Source organism: Saimiri boliviensis, chromosome 1, assembly GCF_048565385.1.
Source record: "Saimiri boliviensis isolate mSaiBol1 chromosome 1, mSaiBol1.pri, whole genome shotgun sequence".
NCBI lineage: Eukaryota > Metazoa > Chordata > Mammalia > Primates > Cebidae > Saimiri > Saimiri boliviensis.
Genome location: NC_133449.1, coordinates 245,185,774 through 245,201,301, shown reverse-complemented (window position 1 = coordinate 245,201,301; position 15,528 = coordinate 245,185,774). Strand labels below are relative to the sequence as shown.

Sequence of the window (15,528 nt, the reverse complement as noted above, 5' to 3'; positions counted from 1 at the left end):
ATGAACTATAAGGCAAGACTGTGAAGGGGCGGATCTTCACTTCGATTTGGGGTAGGTGACGCCTCAAGAGTGTTTCTTCCCTTCCAGCGTAACTGGATGGGAAACCTGAACCAGGTGTGCCTGGGAGGGCTGCTTGGGTCACCTACCTGTGAGTGGAAATAGGAGGTGCCAATGAAAACACCGAGCCCGTTCTGTCTACCAAGGAGGACCCTTGAATTCGCATCCCTCAGCCCGCTGGAAAGCCCTGAAACCACGGGACCCTTAACCCATTCCGGCAACAGCGCCAATTCACAGAAGCCAGAAGGCAAAAAGGCTCAGCGCGACGCTTCCCGCGTCTTCTAGGCCGCGCGCTGAAATTAAACGCGACGCCGGCTAGCTGGGGGCCGGGCCGGACCGAGCGCTCACGGCTCCCGCGGTCCCAGTAGCCGCGGCCACCGCCCGCCCCGCTGGGGAGCTGGGCGGGGCCGCCTGGAGGCAGCCGGCTAGGACCAGCCGTAGAGGAAGAAACGCCAAAGGCGCGCTCTGCGCAGGCGCGCGGCGCCCCGCCTCCCCAGCGTCGGCTCCCGGGCTGGCGGCGCGGGCCCTCCCACTCTACCCCGCGCCGCCTCACGGCCCCGGCCCTCGCTTCACCCTGACGCCCCGGCGTGCGCGTCCTCCTGCCGGCCTGCAGGCTCGGGGCCTCCGCCTGCTTCCCCACAGCTGCTCCTCGCGGCAGCGCTCCCGTTCACGCTGTCGCCCGGGCCGGCGCGGCCGCGGGCAACCGCTCCCCCTCCCACACCTACCCCGCCCCCTCCCCGCCTTTTCCGCCCTCCAGTCCCCCTCCCTCGGCCCGCTGCCGCTGCTCCAGATGAGGTGATGGCAACGGCCAACTTCGGCAAGATCCAGATCGGGATTTACGTGGAGATCAAGCGCAGTGATGGTGAGCCGCCCCGCTGGCCCGCTTGGCCCAGTGCTCGGTGTGCACGGAGGGGACGCTGGCGCCGGCCGCCTCATTGATTGCTTCGCCGGGCTGTGGGGGCGGGAAGGCGGCGGCCGCGGCGCTTTTGTGTGTGGCGTGTGTGCCAGTGAGGCCAGCGTGGGGTCCACCGGGCGCCGCTGCAGTGCCGGGGGCCGGGCCGTGGGGGAGGGAAGCCGGATGGGGAAAGGGCCCGTGTGTCCAGGGTCGCGCCTCTGAGGGTCCCAGGGTGGGGGCCTTTCGCTCCTCCCCCCGCGATCTCCAGCCCCCCCGGAACACCAGCCCGGGAGGGAGCGGGCTTCGTTAGAGATCGCCCTGCCTCGCGCTTCCCCCCGGTCTTCGGATATTACCGGCCTGGCCTCTGACGGGGATGGGGGTGGCGGAGCGGGAAGACCAGCGTTTTCACGTTTAGAGAAATGACCGCTGGTCGGAGGCCGAGATGGGGGGAAAGAGCCAATCCTGTCGCCTTAAACTGCTGTCTGGTTGTCAGGCCTCCCCGGCTTTCGTCCTCGACCATGCTGCTTTCTTTTTTGCCACTTCCTTGGGAAAAAGATGTGGAGAATATCGCGTTGAGCCATGAATAGGGGTGAGGGGAGCCATGGGAAGAAATATTCCATGGGCTTCTCCAAGGTGGTGAGACTATTAAGGGAAGGATAGGGGATGGGCAGAGTCAATGCAAGGCGCTGCTGAGAGGGTGGGGGTGGGCGACCGGATGTTGATATTTTCACACCCTCGGGAGAGGTAACTGAGAAAAGTGTAGGGCGAGGTGAAGACACATGCTTTTTTTTTTTTTTTTTTTTTTTAAGAGCCTTAGGCTTATGTATGTGTCTTTCTGTAGGTTTCTTTTGGTGACAGTGTTTTATGTCACTAGCTTGGGGTGTGGAGTGAGATACACCAGCCAGACTGGAAATAATTCATATTGTAAAGGAATAAATGTACGGAGGGAGATTAGTAAAATCATTCTTTCGGTACCAATATTGAAAGAACTAGAGATACGTGATAATCTTGAGTTGAACAGTGTTCCTGACCCCATGTCTCTTATACTGATTCCTTTTTTTTTTTTTTTTTGAGACGGAGTTTCACTCTTTGCCCAGGCTGGAGTGCAATAGTGCAATCTCGGCTCACGGCAACCTCCGCCTCCCGGATTCAAGTGAGTCTCCTGCCTCAGCCTCCCGAGTAGCTGGGGTTATAGGCGCCCACCACCACACCCGGCTAAATTTTTGTATTTTTAGTAGAGATGGGGTTTCACCATGTTGACCAGGCTGGTCTTGAACTCCTGACCTTAGGTGATCCACCCGCCTCAGTCTCTGAAAGTGCTGAGGTTACAGGCATGAGTCACCGCGCCTGACCTGGATTCCTTTTATGTGTGGCTTATTTATTAGCCTTTAGCCTAGCGTAGTCAGTAGTAACTTGGCTCTCATGTCTGCATTGCCCCCTCTTGGATTCTTCCAGGTTTGACCAAGTTACCTGACGCTAGATTGACTTTCATGTTGTCTGTATGGTATATTGGAAGACCCTATATAGCTATTGATCTTTTTCCTCGATTATATTTGAGGTAATTTTTGGTAACAACTGGAACCATCATTATCCTGTCTATGAAAAGATAAATTATACTGCTTAGAGCTTTAGAAGTTACCGGTATCACTGATGGGAAAGAGATATCTTCTTTACTTGGGTTGAAGTTTCTTTTATATTTTCTCTTCAAATTACTTTCTTGAAAGAGTGCTATTAATGTCATTTTATTAAGGTAAACATGGGTTCACAGTATACCAGCAAAAGTAGGATTTACATATTCTTTTGAAGATTCTGGGTACACAGCAACCCCTCTTCGGGATATACACCCAAAGGAGAGGAAATCACCACGTTGTGGAGATTACCTGCACTCTCACATTAATTGCGGCGTTATTCACAATAGCCATAGGAAAACAACCTAAATGTCCATCAATGGATGATGAATGGCTAAAGAAATTGTTGTGTATGTGTGTATATGTTTGTGTGTGTATAGACAACATACAATGGAACATTATTTGGCCTTTAAAAAGGAGATCCTAGCTGGGCGCGGTGGCGCAAGCCTGTAATCCCAGCACTTTGGGAGGCTGAGGCAGGTGGATCACGAGGTCAAGAGATCGAGACCATCCTGGTCAACGTGGTGAAACCCCGTCTCTACTAAAAATACAAAAAATTAGCTGGGCATGGTAGCACGTGCCTGTAATCCCAGCTACTCAGGAGGCTGAGGCAGGAGAATTGCCTGAACCCAGGAGGCGGAGATTGCGGTGAGCCGAGATCGCGCCATTGCACTCCAGCCTGGGTAACAAGAGCGAAACTCCGTCTCAAAAAAAAAAAAAAAAAAAAAAAAAGGAGATCCTACTATTTACCACAACGTAGATAGACCTGAAGGACATTATATTAAATGAGATAAGCCAGACATACTGCATAATCTCACGTGTATGTAGAATTTTTTTTTTTTTTTTAGACCGAGTCTTGTTTTGTTTCCCAGCTGGAGTGCAGTGGCACAATCTCAGCTCACTGCAACCTTTGCTCACTGCAGCCTTCGCCGCCCAGGTTCAAGCAAGCAAATTCCCCTGCCTCAGCCTTCCCAGTAGCTGGGACTACAGGTGCACGCTACCATGCCCGGCTAATTTTTTGTGTTTTATTAGGGACAGAATTTCACCATGTTGGCCAGGATGGTCTCAATCTCCTGAGCTTGTGATCCACTCTGCCTCGGCCTCTGAAGAGTATTTTTTGAAGCAGCTAAAATACACAGAATGAAACAATGGTTACCACTGTTGGTGGGGGGACGAAGAGGAAATGGGGGGATGTAGGTCAAGAATACAAAATAGCAGATATGTAGGATGAACAAGTTTAGAGATACAGGGGGACCAAAGTTAGTGAAATTGTATTAGAGTTTTTTGTTAAATAAGTAGATTTTAGCAGCTCTTGTTAAAAAATAATTATGTGAAATGATAGCTATGTTAATCTGCTTTACCGTTTTGCTATCTATATTCCATAGCATCATGTTGTAAACCTCAAATATGCACAATGAAATTTTGTTTTAAAAAAATTAGGGTGCAATAAAATGTGTAAATTCTTTAAGTCTTCATGAGTATAGGTGTTAACTTTGACATCTTATCAGAAAAAGTATATGACATTTGATAGATTCTACATTTCAATTTTTATGGAGCATATTTTATTTAAATTTATTGAATTTGAAGCAGTTTGAGTTCTTTTCAGCCTTCACCTTCAGCCTATACCAGAAATTTCCAGACATAAAAGAGCTTTGTGTTCTTACGTAAGTTCTACTAATCTAAAACCACGTTTAAAAAGCAGTTTGCCTATAAGAAATTATGGAAGTCATTACAGTGTGTTACTGTCCTAAACCTGTGGTCATGTACCTTTTTATGTTCCTCAGATACATGTTGGAGTTGGTGGAAGGCAGAAGATTAGTAGAGAACTTGGAAAGAAGGGAAGGATCATTTGCATTGGACACTAGTGTTCCACAGTAGAAACTGATGTCTGGGAGAATGCCCCCTCAAGCTTTCCCTTTTTCACTTTAAAGAAGCTTTGCTTCCTCTCACTTTCATAACAGATCTATATTAGATAAAACATTAGTGGTTATTATAACAAAAATAAATTTTGCAGTTGGATGAACACTAATATCTGAGACAGTAGAAATGACATGAGTGAAGAACGGCTGCTTCAGACCATTATTAATTGGTGACTTGATGGTTTTCTTTTTGCTTGCTGATGGTGATCCTTGTCCCTATTTCAGACCATGCTTTTCTCATCAGTGATGCTTTTATACTAATAAACATATTCCAAGGGCAGACAGGTACACTAAAATGGGCTTATTCTTATCTTTCAAGACCGTGATTAAAACTATCCTAGTGAGTCTTCACTGATTACTAAAACCAGATGGCCAGTCAGCATCTGAATTTCTAAATCATTATGTATTATTCATGAGACAGCACATTTCCTTAAATATTAATGTTCGGGTCTGTAACTCTTTTTTCACCCCTCTTACCTCATACCTATGGGTACATACTCTTAATATTATGTATTAAACTGCACTGGGTAATGGGTGGTGTGGAGGATGCAATGGAGGGCTATCGGGCCACCCAGACCCTCTTAAAGCAGAGCCAGCGTGTTACAGGATTAAAATACTTACTAATAACTTTTTTTTTTTTTTTTGACATGGAGTCTCGCTCCGTCACCCACCCAGACTGGAGTGCAGTAGTGCAATGTCCGCTCACTGTAACCTCTGCCTCCTGAGTTCAAGCAATTCTTGTGCCTCAGCCTCCCACGTAGCTGGGACTACAGGTGTGTGCTACCATGCCTGGCTAATTTTTGTATTTTTAGAAGTGACAGGCTTTTGTCATGTTGGTCACGCTGGTCTCAAACTCCTGACCTCAAGTGATCTCCCATCCTCACCTCTCAAGAGTACTGGGATTACAGGTGTGAGCTACTGTGCCCAGCCTTTAATGACTCTTAAATTCCCCGAATGCATCTGTGAATCGTTACCCCCACCCCTACCCCTGGGATGCCTAGCAAAGTTCCTTGCTCATCGTTTTTGAAAATATCATACATTATTGGATTTTTTGTTTTCAAACATTTTAATTAATCATTCACATGACATGTTAGCTGGAAGTGAAATCTTACGTCTATGCTCCTCTGTACTGCTACCTCCCTACTCTGGCCCTCTACTTTCCACTGGCCTCTCAGTCAGGATCTACAGAGTTGATTGAAATTGAGTGATCTGCTAAGGTTAATCTGACTTTTCTGGTATTCTAAGGTTATAAATGACAGGGTTTAGGCTTGGACCCCTAAGATTGTTCCCTGCCGCAAGAGATAACCTGGTATGAAATTGGACTAGTATATTTTCTTGCATGTGTATTCCTGTTTTTATGATTCAATTCCTTTCCCTTTTTAGAACCCACTGACTCTTTAAAAAGCCTACAATCTTTCTGTCGTGTAGCTAGTTTTTTCTTTTTTTTTTTTTTTAAGCTGTCCTATTAGTTCTATAGTAGCTATGACTACCCTTTGAGGACTGGGGGAAAAATGAAAATATTTGGAAACTGCAGCTAATACGGGATTGTTATTTGAGGGGTCTCTTAGTCACAGTACTGTGACTGTATTAATATATTTGATCTGAAGAGAATCTTAGAATATTTCCACCAGAAAGATTCTTGGAGATAAACTAGTTCTCTTTATAAATGGGAGTCCCAGGTCACCATAAGTGACTTGTCTAGATTCATACAACTTGTCGGTGGCAGCCAGGAACCTGTCATGCTAAGCATAGAAATCAGACTATCAAGAACTGTGACAGTTAAGGAGGAATTCTCTGTTATCTTGGAACCATATACAGTTTTCTAGAGCCCAGTCAAGATGTAGGAAATTATTTCTTACTTGGGAGAAAGGCACCAGCGAGCAGTGTTACAGAGCTTAATTGGAATGTTCTTGGTAAGAAGTGATATGTTACTTGTAGAATACACAAAACCTAAAATTGCAGGAGGAAAATCTTGTTTCTTAGTTAAGTGTAGGTGTAGAGTACCTTTTAACATCAGAAATCAAAAGGAAATTGAAGATTTCAGAGGACCATTGGGACTTACGGAGTTCAGGGCAGGCAAAGAAAATCTTTAGAAAAGATTTTAAGCAGCCTAATGTTTAGGTGCTTTGCCACATTTTTCTTCTGCTAGTTCATCTTTACACGTCATTAGATAGGCTTCTGGAGAATAGAGTGTGTAAATTTAAGTAATAAAGATGAACCATTTAGCCATACAGTTACTCTTTAGGTATAATTATGTGATGGATTATGCGGGTGGGATGGAATAGGGGAACTTGTGGACTAATAGTTACCTTTTGCATGGGGACTGGGACAGTAATGTTTCTGCATATGTATTAGGCCTTAATAGTTTTCCAAGTGCTTCAAGACAGGTTAGCTAATTGGATCTTCACAGAAACTCTATGAGGTAAGCAGGGTAGGAAGAAGGCAGATTATCGATTTATAGGTGGAGAATCTGAGATTGGATTATTTGCCAAGATCACATGGTTAATAAGGGGCATATCCTGGGCCAGAGCCTAAATCCCTTCACTCCCAGCTTTCTAAGTACTGATAGATATTTGCTGATGATGGTGTGAAGTTCTATAATTTAGTGTTTTTTTGAGACATACAAACCCCTGTAGTAAAATTCTTTCCACTGCTACCAAAGAAGCTCAAAAAGCTTAAAATAGTCACCTACTTATTGCTTCCAAAAGTACCACAGAAAGCCAGGAATCTGTATTCATTGCCTAGCCGCTTGATTCTATGATAAAGATTTTGAAACTCTGGGGAAAAGCTTTGTGTCAACTTATTTTATGTGTCATGATTGTTAAAATGCTAGAGAAAATAGCAAAAGGCCAGTTAAATCTGTGTCTGCTCAAATAAGACACGGGGGAAGAGTGTGGAAAATCCAGAATGAGATTCCTTGAGAGATCATCTAGACCCCGTTCTTTCTAGTCACAAGTATAGTTGTGATTAATATGACATTAATCTTTTGCACAATTTTATTCTTGGATTCAGCCATCTGCTTTAATTTTAAAACCTCTGTTTGTAACCTATAATAATTTTATGATGTTTGTTTTGAGGTTATGATTCTTAGCTTAAGAATAGATACAATTTTTAAACCTTGGATAAAACTAATTTTCATTCTTCTGGTTCAATTGTGGAACAAATACAGGTTAAGTTGCCTTCCAGCTCTTTTAGCTAAAGTAGTATTAGTAGTATTACAGTGCTAAGTGAAAATAGACATTAGAATTTCACCATATTAAACTATCTCCCAATAGTAATACGAGGGAGGAAAGTGTTCCTTTTAAAAATCATGTTGCTAGCCGGGCGCGGTGGCTCAAGCCTGTAATCCCAGCACTTTGGGAGGCCGAGGCAGGTGGATCACGAGGTCGAGAGATTGAGACCATCCTGGTCAACATGGTGAAACCCCGTCTCTACTAAAAATACAAAAAATTAGCTGGGCATGGTGGCACATGCCTGTAATCCCAGCTACTCGGGAGGCTGAGGCAGGAGAATTGCCTGAATCCAGGAGGCGGAGGTTGCGGTGAGCCGAGATCGCGCCATTGCACTCCAGCCTGGGTAACAAGAGCAAAACTCTGTCTCAAAAAAAAAAAAAAAAAAAAAAAAAAAATCATGCTACTAGGCTGAGCATGGTAGTTCATGCCTATAATCTCAGCACTTTGGGAGGCCAAAGCAGGACAAGTGCTTGAGCCCATGAGTTTGAGGTTACTGTGAGCTGTGATCTCATTACCTGCTACAGTACTCAAAGTTCAGATGGTCATTCCCTGGATCATGTGATATTTTGGAGTATAGACCTTAAGTGATTATGGCATATCAAAATAATGTGATCTTATATTTCTTTATTTTCTTATTGCGTATTTCATTAAATACACTTCTGTTAACAGCCTGCTATATATATATCAGGCATTCTGATAGGTGTTGGAAGTACAAAAAAAGAAGAAAGCAAAAATAGTTCTGCCCTCACAAGTAAATAAATGATTCATCTCTAGTGTGATTAGTACTGATAGAAGTATGCCATTTTGTGTGTACATCATTACTACTCTCCTTTTTAAGATTCGGCTTTTTAGGTAGGCTCTTGAAGTTATAGACCTTCTAGATGGAAAATACATGTCATATATGCCATTTCTCCTCCTCTATGGCCAATATCCATGATCCCTCATAATATGATTTCCTGATTAATTTAGCCTCAGAGTTCTTAAAACAGCATTATCAGTCCTGATAGCTCTTGTCAGACAATTGAAATTGGCATTGTTATTATTAGCCTATTTTCTATCCTCTGGTACCTGTTTGGGTTATAAGTTTATAACTTTTAAATTGTTTTGGTATCAAAAGGAATATTTTTGGGGTAGTTTTGCTCTGTCACCCAGGCTGGAGTGCAGTGGCATGATTTTAGCTCACTGCAGCCTCTAACTACTGGACTCAAACAATTCTCACATCTTAACTTCCCAGGTAGCCAGGACTACAGGTAAGCACAACCATGATGCCTGGCTAATTTTTGTGTTGTTAGTAGAGATGGGGTCTTGCTAAGTTTACTAGACTGGTCTTGAACTCTTGGCCTCAAGCAGTTCTCCCTCCTTGGCTTCCCAAAGTAATTGGAAGGTGTGAGCCACCATACCTGACCAGGTTTATTCAGTTTTAAGTTGTTGGCAGACCAGTGCCTGACAGCAGGTTTTTCTCTAGATATCCTGGGTTGGGGTACTGTAAACAGAGACTGGCTGAGTTTGGTGTCTCATGCCTGTAATCCCAGCACTTTGGGAGGCTTAGGTGGGAGGATTGCTTGAAGCCAGGAGTTGGAGCCAGCCTGGGCAACATGACAAGGTTCTATTTCTACAAAAAATAAAAGTAGCCAGGCCTAGTAGCATATGACTGTAGCCCCAGCTACTCAGGAAGATGAGGTGGGAGGATTGGTTGAGCCCAGGAGTTGGAGGCTGCGGTGAGCTATGATCACACCACTGTACTCCAGCCTGGGTGACAGAACAAGTCACTGTCTTAAACAGAGACCAGGGAAGCAGAACATAAAAACAGCAATAGATCCAGCTACTGGTGGTTATGTGTAATTCGGTTATAACCTCCTTACACATTATGGCCAAGGAACTGTTAAGTATCAGATTCCTCCCAAAAGTATATTTTATTTACTTTTGAAGACTTTTTCTCCAGGTTTTGGCATTAATTTTGACCAAATTTTACCTGAAGGAAAGACAGGATCAGTAGAGAACAAACTTGTAAAATTTGCTGTCTTCACTGTGCTAAGAATGAACTTTTTTTTTTTCTTTTTTGAGATGGATTTCTTTATCGCCTAGGCTGGAGTGCAGTGGCAATACCTTGGCTCGCTGCAGCCTCCGCCTCCCAGGTTCAAGTGCTTATCCTACTCAGCCTCCCAAGTTGTTGGGATTACAGGTGCATGCCACCATGCCCAGCTAATTTTTACATTTTTAGTAGAGACAGGGTTTCACCATGTTGGCCAGGCTGATCTCAAACTCCTGACCTCATGTGATCTGCCCATCTCAGCCTTCCAAAGTGCTGGTATTATAGATGTGAGCCATTGCACCTGGCATTATGCCTCCATTTTGACCACAGCCCATCACAAGGTCATGTGTGGAATTTTCCACTGTGGTGTCATGTTGGTGCTCAAAAAGTTTCAGATTTTGGAGCATTTTGGATTAAAGAATGCTCATCCTGTGGTGGTTCATAACTCTGGCTGCTCGTTAGATCACCTGTGAGGCTTTGGAAAAAAAACAGACCAAAACAAACAAACAAACAAACAAAAAAAACAAAAAAACCCTACCACCAATATCTAGTTCCTTTGCCTGGAGAGTCTGTCTGAATATGTAGTCTAGGTATCCGTATTTTACTTTACGAGACCTCGCATACTATACTGGTGAAACTTAACTTGTCACACATTTTAGTGATTCCAGGGTACAGCCAGGGTTGTGATCCATTATTTTAGTAAAAGCAGCATCTCCCAACAGAGTATCTGACAAGACTTCATGGAGAGTGATGTTTAAATGGTGAGAGGAAGATGACCGACCAGTAGATTGCCCTGAGGGGAAGGAGGCATTCTAGCCATGTAGGACAGCATGGAAGAAGTTCCTGAGCTGGAAACAAAGCTGTCAGTTGAAGGGCATTTAAAGCAGACAGAGGGAGGGTGATGAGGAAGATATGGAAGGAGGGGCAATCTGGGGCACCCTAATAAAGACCTGGAAACAGAGGTAAGGTAAGGATCTTGGAATTAATTTCTAGGACACTTGGAAACTACTATAGGACTTAATCTCCTAAGAACAGTAATAGGAGTTAGTAAGTGATTAGTGATAGATTAGAAGGAGAGTAGTATTGAAAATGAGAAGTAGCATAGATAAGATTGCATCAGTCTAGAAGCGTGAGCAATAATTAAGGAACAGATGATAATGCAGAACGCACTGCAAGAAGAGTTGATGTTATATTGCAATATATCACTTGTGCTGAATAAAGGGCAGATGAGTTGAAAGGAAAGGACTTAACATTTAGAAAGTCTTAGTGTAGGTTTTAAAATCTCTTCAGTTTTATTTAATCAACCCAACCCTATTCAAGAATACAGTGTAGAGGACTGAGAGCCTATGAAGGTAATATCAAAGAGAGTATGCAACTCAGGCTGCATATAGTTTTTGCCACTAATATCATAAAAGTAAGTGAGTTTAAGATATAAATCACTTCCATTAAATGTTTACCTGCAGTGGGAATTTACTTAAGCTGTAACTAAATACTTTGCCTTCTTAATACTGAGCTGCAGTGTGTTACCCAAGACTTTCTCTGAATTCTTGGAACGGAATGAGAAGGAAGAGCAGTACACAAAAAATATGGCTTCAGCTTTTTAAGGGATGGAATGCTTTTTATTTCTTGAAATGCAGCTGCTCTTTTTCACTTTTTCTTTGCTCTTACTTTTAGCCTATTTTTTTCTGTTCTGGCATTTGCCTTCTCTTTTTCATCCTTAGGATTCTAAGCACCATTTCCCTCTCTTAACTGTGGTTTGCAATTTAGGACTTAAAAAGAGGTAAGCAAGGGATAAATAGGCACAGCACAGAGGCAGTGACATTATTCTTTATGATACTATAAAGGTGGATACATGTCATGATATATATGCCAAAATTCATAGAAGGTACAATACCAAGAGTCAACTCTAATATAAACTAGGGACTTTGGATGGTAATGGTGTGTCAAGATAGGTTCATTGATTGTAGCAAGTGTACCTGGTGTGGAGCATTGATAGTGGGGGAGGTTGTGTATATGTGGGGTTAAGGATTATATGGGAAATCTCTGTACCTTCCATTCGGTTTTTCTGTAAACCTAAAAAAGATTGGGGAGAGAGTATGCAAACTTTAAGAGTTAAAAGTCAAAACCACTTTTGAAATAATGGACCAATTAATGACAAAAAATTATATTTTATGAATGAGGATCAATCATATAGGTGTACAATTAAGATAAAATTTTGCTATTCATTTTTGTCATGAATAGTCGATTGGCCAATGTAAGAAGAGAAAAAAATTTAATGAGCTATAGTATAGTAAAAAGGATTCACAAATGTATGGCAACTTTAGCCCTTCCCTTTTTTTAATATATGGATATATTTGAGTTTATAGTTCAAATGCTGTGACAGATGGTCAAGCAATGTGTCTAGCAGTCTCAGCCTTGAGATCAGCTGTTGAATTTAACTACAGGTTTACCTGCCTAGTTGGGAAGATTACTAGGTGGCCAGGAATTTGAGATCAGCCTGATCAACATAGCAGCACAAACTGTGTTGGGGTTGGAAACAGTATTAAACTTTTTTTTTTCTTGGTAGTATGTTTAATCATGTAATTTACTATGAATTTCTAAACAGAAATGGATATAGTGATTTACCTAGAAGATTTTTACGAAATGAGAACAAATTGGGGGCCCTAGTTAGTAAGGTAAATCTTAGAATTTAACCGCATAAAGCTTTTTGATGAAATACTACTGTTGGTCAAAACTGCTTACATATATTGTTATAATGAGAAATTTGACTTGTCCAAAGTCATACATAAAATGAGTAGCAAATCTGAGATTAGAACATAGATTGTCTGCCTCCAAAATCCTCTACACACTAATTCATTGTAGAGTTTTTTGTACACTATTAATGTTCCTGGCATTGGAAGTCAAATAATTAATTACATAATACTTTTCCCTTCTAGGGTATAGTTTTTATTAATCAGGTGTTTTTATTAATCCAACTAGTATTTGCTGTATGATCATCATGTGTCCCTTCATCTGATTTATTTGAAGAATTGGATGAAGGACTTTTCTCTAGAAGTTAGTCAGTTAAAACAAAATAATAAGTAGTTATTGCACTCAATACAAATGCTCTTTGGCTCTGAAATTTCTTTTGAGAAACACATTCTGGTTTTCTCCAGTCTCTTGCTGTTGCCTAATCCTAGCCTCCCACAGTGCCGGGATTACAGGCGTGAGCCACTGTGCCCAGCCATAAATTTGTTTTATAAGCCTGTTGCTTGAAATTGTGTTGGGATTATATGTGGATTGTGTGTTTCTTTTTTAAATTATAGCTGATACTGAGAGTTGACTGTAACTTGGCTCTAAGTATATAGCAAGTGCTTTCTTTATATGTTCTTTGGTTGCAGTTTTATTGAGAGTGATAACATTGCTTTTAATGTTACATGCTATCTTGGGTTTTTATTAAGAACAATTCCTTAATTAAAAATAAGTAGAGCTTCTTTTCCTTCTGTTCCTCAAGTTTTTCCTTTTTAATCTTTACGGGTGCTGCTTTCTCCATTCCCTTTAAGTGTTGATGTTCCTCAGGGCTTGATCCTACTCCTGCAATATTTCTCACATAGTATTCTCTTTCTGGTAAACTAAATGCTTCTCTTTAGCCCACGTTGGCTACAGATATCTACTGTTTGTATGTGTCATGGATTACTGAATATCTCCTCTTGGATGTCTTATAAACACTCAAATTCAGCATGATCATAGCTTACTGCAGCCTTACCTCCCAGGCCCAAGTGATTCTCCTACCTCAGATTCCTGAGTAGCTAGGACCACAGGCATGTGCCACCTTGCCTGGCTACTTTTTTTTTAGGGAGGTTTGTGGTTGGGGAGAAACAAGATCTCACTATGTTATCCAGGCTGGTGAAACTCCTGGGCTCAAGTGATCCTCCCATCTCAGCCTCTCAAAGTGCTCGGATGACAGGCATGACCCACCGTGCTCAGTCAATATTTATCTTTTTATTGTTGAGGTATAAAAGTTACGGGGCCGGACACGGTGGCTCACACTTGTAATCCCAGCACTTTGGGAGGCAAAGGCGGATGGATCAAGAGGTCAGGAGTTCAAGACCAGCCTAGCCAACATGGTGAAACTTGGTTTCTACAAGTACAAAAAATTCGCTAGGCATGGTGGTGGACACCTATAATCCCATCTACTTGGGAGACAGAGGCAGGAGAATTGCTTGAACCTGGGAGGTAAAGGTTGCAGTGAGCCGCACTGTACACCAGCCTGGGCAACAGAGCAAGACTCTTGTCTCAAAAAAAAAAAAAAAAAAAAGTTCTGAATACTACAGCCTTATCTGATACATGCTTTACAGATTTTTTTTTTTTCTCATTCTGGAGGTTATATTTTCCCTTTCTTGATAATATCCTTTGTAGCACAAAAATTTTTAATTTTGATTAAGTCTAGTATCTGTTTTTTCTTTTATTGCTTTAGCTTTTGTTACATCTAAGAAAACATTGTCTAATCTAAGATGAGACCTACCTTTATGTCCTACTAATGTAGGGACCTAAAATGTTTATGTTCAACCTTTTAACAGAAAACAAGTAAGCATTTGTCAGCAAATACACTGCAATTCTTTGGTGAAGAATGAATAAGACCTTGAAATACCTTGCAACTCTAGTCTCAAAGTCATCTCTTCGTTACCAGAGTTGAACGGTGGAAGAAGGTTGCCTGTTATCTGTGTAACTACACAGATAAGTGCATATGTGGTATAATGTGTCAGTATTTAGAGAGACCATAGTAAGCACAGCACAAAACCAGGCATAAAGAGATACATGGGAAATAGAGTTTAAATTTGAATATGGTAAAGATTGTTTTATGATTTTGGGTTTTTTTTTTCCCATATTCGTATCTTTATGTTACTTTAAAATAGATGAATGAAATGTGATTCAATTTAGTAAAAAAAAAAATCAGCTTTATTAAAACATCTGAGAAAGATAGAAAAATAAATGTATTAGAAAAGGTTTTTAAAAAGGAGAATTTTAAAAACATATAAAATTGGCCAGACACGATGGCTCACACCTGTAATCCCAGCACTTTGGAAGCTTGAGGTGGGTGGATCATGAGGTCATGAGTTCGAGACCAGCCTGACAAACATGGTGAAACCCCATCTCTACTAAAAATACAAAAATTAGCTGAGTGTGGTGGCAGGAGCCTGTAAGCCCAGCTATTCGGGAGGCTTAGGCAGGAGAATTGCTTGAGCCCGGGAGGTGGAGGTTGCAGTGAGTGGAGATTGTGCCACTGCACTCTAGCCTGGGTGACAGAGCAAGACTCCATCTCAAAAAAACCCAAAATTTTAGCTTTATACATACTGAAGTAAATATTGATGAGTTGATATGCTAGCTAGAGTTTGTTTCAAAATAATCCAGTTGTGGTGCTAGAAGTGGCAGTAGGATTGACCATCTGTTGAAAATTAGTGAAGCTGAATGTAGGGGGTTATCACCTATTGTGCAACTTGGCAATTTTTCCTAATGCTTTAAATTTTTTTGCTGACTACAGTGGCTAGTACCTATAATCCCATCACTTTGGGAAGTCAAGGTGGGTCAATTGCCTGAGCCCAGGAGTTTGAGACCAGCCTGGGCAACATGGCAAATCCTCGTCTCTACAAAAAAATACCTTGCAAAAATTAGCCGAGCATGGTGGTATGTACCTGTGATCCCAGCTACCCTGGTGGCTAAGGTGGGAGGATCATTTGAGCCCCAGAAGTTGAGACTGCATTGAGTTTTGTTTATGCAGTGCGCT

The 15,528-nt window shown here is 42.2% G+C and overlaps 1 protein-coding gene across 4 annotated transcripts in view; it reads left to right on the top strand.

The window, feature by feature from the left end:
• The first annotated feature begins 563 nt into the window (after window positions 1–563).
• The window catches only part of KIF2A (kinesin family member 2A), an 81,755-nt gene continuing 66,790 nt past the window's right edge, over window positions 564–15,528 (top strand). Inside the window, exon 1 of one of the 4 annotated variants that reach the window (XM_010336582.3) lies at window positions 564–919. In XM_010336582.3, the coding sequence (XP_010334884.1) occupies window positions 856–919 (64 nt within the window). In that variant the 5' untranslated portion in view covers window positions 564–855. The remainder of the gene's footprint in view (window positions 920–15,528) is intronic. The other 3 variants (XM_003925808.4, XM_003925809.4, XM_003925807.4) reach the window with 3 other exon arrangements.